The sequence below is a fragment of the Dermacentor andersoni genome, chromosome 4 (genome assembly GCF_023375885.2).
Source record: "Dermacentor andersoni chromosome 4, qqDerAnde1_hic_scaffold, whole genome shotgun sequence".
Lineage (NCBI taxonomy): Eukaryota > Metazoa > Arthropoda > Arachnida > Ixodida > Ixodidae > Dermacentor > Dermacentor andersoni.
Genome location: NC_092817.1, coordinates 90,558,166 through 90,562,591, shown reverse-complemented (window position 1 = coordinate 90,562,591; position 4,426 = coordinate 90,558,166). Strand labels below are relative to the sequence as shown.

Sequence of the window (4,426 nt, the reverse complement as noted above, 5' to 3'; positions counted from 1 at the left end):
AAGTTAGCAAAACTTCGATTTTGACAAACCTGTGAATTCACCGAATTTCGCCAAACGGCAACTAAACCCTGAAACTCAATTTTATGTAGCATGGCACCGCAGGGTAACTCAGTGCAGAAACAATAATGTCTTGAAAGGAGAATTCTATAAGCATAAAAAAGTATCTTCAACACTCTATAACTGGTACAGCGCAACACAGAACACACTTTCGGAAAATCTCAGCCACTCTTTACTTTCAATGTAGCCCAAATAACCTAAGTTCAAGAAACTTAAAAAAAAAAAAAACTGCGTGTTTGTTCACTGACGGAATGGTGCATGGACCTACTGCTTCTTCCTGGAGTAAGATTGAATGTAGAACACGACGAACCACACGAAGAACAGGATCGCGTGCGCCACCAAAGTCCACACGAAGAGGCCAACGTAGTTCCCCTCGGCGAACACCATGCCGACGGACTGCACAAACATGAGGACAAACTGCAAGATCTGCATCATGGTCATGTACTTCTTCCACCACAGCAGGTGCTTGTAGGCTGGACCGAGCGCCGCGAGGAAGTAGTACGCGTACATGAACACGTGCACAAACGCGTTCAGGCACATTATGAACATCTCGTGCGACTGGCCTCCATAGGCCACGTTCAGCCACAAGTTCCAGGCGACTGTCACATGGTGCACGACATGCAGCGCGCTGACCTGGTGGTTCTTCTTACGCAGCACAAAGAACACGGTGTCGGCGAGCTCGAAGACTTTGAACATGTAAAACCACCAGGACAAGTGCACGATCTCCAAGTTGGCTGGAGAGTCGGTCATATCCAGGTCCTGCAGGAAGGTGTAGCCCAGGTCCCAGTAAGCGAGCTTCACGAAACGACACACGAAGAACGCGCTGAGGAGGGTGGCCGACAGGTTGTAGACGAGGATGCAGGCCTTCAGCTCGAACGGCTTGCGCCAGGACATCCAGCGGGGACCGGCCACCTTGACGAAGTACACGTACGCGGCCGTGATCACGAGGAGTGGCAGGGGACTGTCGGTCAGCGGCCAACCTATGGTGCGATGGTCGCGCTTCGGCAGCCATACGCGACTGGCATCGTCAGAGAAGAAAGGTGCATGCGAAGCCATTTCGGGCGACATCGTGCGTAGGCCACGCTGAGCGAGAAAGAAGGCTGGTTCCTGCAAGCACCGTTCCGAGATTAGAGACCTGCAAGGTCACAAAAGCATACTGCTCACAGGCGGCTTTCCTTCCCAGCAGTTTCAGCACGACCCGATCGAACGACGCATTCGGTAGTGACACGTAGAAACACCGGCGACTTTTCTTGACTATATACACCCACCGTGGTGACTTAGCGGCTTTGGTGTTGAGCTGCTAAGTACGAGGTCGCGGGATTGGACCTTGTATTCATAAGAAACAATTAGAAGACATCTGAGAACTTATTAGTTGTGAATACGACAGCATTAATGTCAAATTGAACGCCGCTGAATGGTCCTTCGAGTTACGATCTTCTGGCGGGAAAGCGAGCGCGTTGAGACGCTTGGCCAACGCCTTCGTTTAGCCCAGTAAACAGGACACTCGGCGCCTCAGCGTGGGCTGGTGAGTTCAAAACTCACTGACGTGAACGTTCTTTTCCCTTAGAATTTAATCTGTTGATTATAAAATAATTTCTTCATAGCGATTACCGAGGAGAAGTCAGAACGCAAGCGAGTGCTTGTGCGGGCGAGCAAGGCGCGGATAGCGCAGGCTTCCGAGAGCGAGGCTGACATGGCGTTACGACAATGTCCTCTCCAGCCACTCAACAACTGGCGCGTCAGCGTGGTAGCAGGTGTTCCCTTTCGTCCGCTCTGCTCCGTTGAGACGCGTCTGCGACGTGGCGTCGCAGCCAATGGGCATTTAGGTACCATTTCTCTGCTATAGACACCCGCGTTTTCACTCATTGGGCGATTTGGTGCTTTTGCATCATAAATAAAGCTGTCAAGGCGCGCGTCAGCCCATGGGAAAGGTAGCGGTCCCAACGGGGAACTGAGCACAGTGATCAATTTATTACATTTCTGCCTATAGTTGTGCATGTATCGCTAGAGGAGAAGTTTGAGCCTGTTGCTGCCGGACGGCAACGCCGGTTTAGCCTTGACAGGTAGGGGTAACTTTGGCTGTTCACCTCGATTGCAGATAGTACGTTTGACTGAAAGCCGTGAATAATGAGTAGTGCGAGCAAAAGCGGAAATACATTTAGGAGTGTCTACACAGCCCGTGAATGAGCAAGATTCCGAAGATGGAAAAATAAATGACGAACGCATCCACACAAAATATACTTTTGCACAAGATATATGAAAATATGAAAGCGTTTACCTTTCCTTGGGAACTAACCACAATGTTTCGTGTCTAACCGTTATTGTAGGCTGACCCCGAAGATATCACCGTCTAACACAACGGTAAACACCTCACGATTGTACCACCGCACAGCAGTGGTACCGTGCATTGTTCCACGGGTGGCACGGTGGTAGGGAAAACGTTCTCGTATTCTTCCCTCGTGACAGCTAGAGTTCGTAGGCGCTGTCGTTGAGACGCTGCATCTCTGGTCGAAGGAGCCGATGCTGTCGTTTGAGACGCTGCACCTCTGGTCTCAGATTTTCCGCGGAGTTTCTTTCGAAATACTCTTTGAGGAAGTGCTTATCGAAGTACCGATTGGCTCCTGCGTAAGGGCAAGGCCAGTGGCTTTAGGAGGTGTTGGTAAAGCGCAGTAGTAAGAGGAGGGCCACCCATGAACATAGTGCCAAGCTAGTGCGCAAATAACCACTTCCGAAACATGCTAAACGGTGTCATGGACAACAACCGGGATTGGTTGTTTATAATTTTCTTTTCATGCTTTCTGTAGTATTGCAAATGAGATTGAGCTTGACCAGACCTCAGACATCGTGATACAGGAGGGAAGTACGCTCATCTGTAGCTCTCTGACTGCTTCCAAACGTCCAGATTGTTGCTGCAGTTAGACCACATCACTTTCTGGTTGGATGGATGAATGGATAGCTGGTATTCCTGCCGCCTCACTATGAGAAGGTAAAGAATTGGGAGCATGCCGATAACTTCAAGATATGTTTCAACAAGAGCATGTCCAACGAAGTGAATGTTGAGTGGGGGCTTAGTGGCAAACGCGTCCTCCTACCAGCTGCACATTGACACAGAAGCAGGAGTTCTATACCTGGCGGCAGTAATGAACATTTCTTTTATTTCGATAGGAATTATACAGCACTCGAGGCGTGTTCCCGCCTTCGACGCTACTGCCACCGTAGTGCTCTCACGGTATCGACGGCGCATGCGCAGCCCCCGGCGGAGGATTAAAAGCATAGAGTTTCCTACAATTAATATAGGGAACCCTGGCGTTGCGATCGTTCAGCCACCACGTGTACTCCTCGAGGCGGAAGGCGACGCAACACAACGTACTGAGCACCAAGCCACGGTCCAACACAGGATCTTATGATTGCCGGGACACGCGAGGATAGCAGGGAACGCAGAAGTGGACAAAGTAGCTCGAGGCTAAACTACAAGCCGAGCTCCCAGCGAACCCGACCTCGAAGAGCCCTCGCCAGTCACCAAGGGATACTCGGCCATTCTAGCACATTACAGAGGGATGAGAAAGATATATCCACCCCCACTTAAATCTCTAACTATAGGGCCGAGGCAGTCGACTGGAGACAACTCCAAACAGGCACCTTTCCCAACCTATACATATTAAACAAATTGCACCCTGCACGATACGCAGACAAGTGCTCCTAGTGCAACATGGAACTCACCTTCTCTCACGCTACATGGGAATGTCAGAAACCAAATGCGATTCCAATAATTACAAACCCAAGTGCGTAGCAATGGGAGGCACTGCTAGGCTAGCGACCGCCGCGAAGACCAAATCGGTCTAGTGCAGCCAGATCGCAAGGCAGCTGAAGCCAACAGAGCCTCTAAGGGAACTGACCCTACTGCGACCACTTGGGAACATAAGCATCAAGACTGAAGATCCTGGCGGGCAGCCGCGGAACACCTCTGTAAATAGAGCCAAACAAAGTTTTACAACAACAAAAACAACAACGGGAATGACTGGTAGTACATGGATTTGTCTGATGTTCGTGACTGGGGCTTCAGACGTTCTTGTGGCTTTCTTTATTGCGCTTTGTCTGGGCCTAAATTGGCCTGAATTTTGAAGCAAATTATATGTTTTTTTTAATATAGAGGGTAACAAGACCGCATAATCGCCGCCAGTTGCAGTGTTGCTACTTGTCTATGCATCCGTGGCGTAATAGTTTCGATATTGATCTTCTGTGCTAGAGGTCCTGTGTTCGAATCGCGCCATCGGAAAATTTCAATGCTATTCCTTTAATTGCATATAAAGCAGGAATTTCTTAAACACGATCACTTTACAAAGTCACGAAGCCATATACCGCCATAAAA

General features: G+C 49.6%; 1 protein-coding gene across 1 annotated transcript; it reads right to left on the bottom strand.

The window, feature by feature from the left end:
* Positions 1-215: 215 nt before the first annotated feature.
* Positions 216-1,154, bottom strand: LOC126536810 (very long chain fatty acid elongase AAEL008004-like). The gene has a single exon (XM_050183813.2). The coding sequence runs from the start codon at positions 1,123-1,125 to the stop codon at positions 322-324; it is 804 nt and encodes a 267-aa protein (XP_050039770.1). The 5' UTR covers positions 1,126-1,154; the 3' UTR covers positions 216-321.
* Positions 1,155-4,426: the final 3,272 nt, after the last annotated feature.

Coding starts and splice junctions, on each gene's coding strand:
- LOC126536810 (XM_050183813.2), bottom strand. CDS start 1,125: ATGTCGCCCGAAATGGCTTCGCATGCACCTTTCTTCTCTGACGATGCC.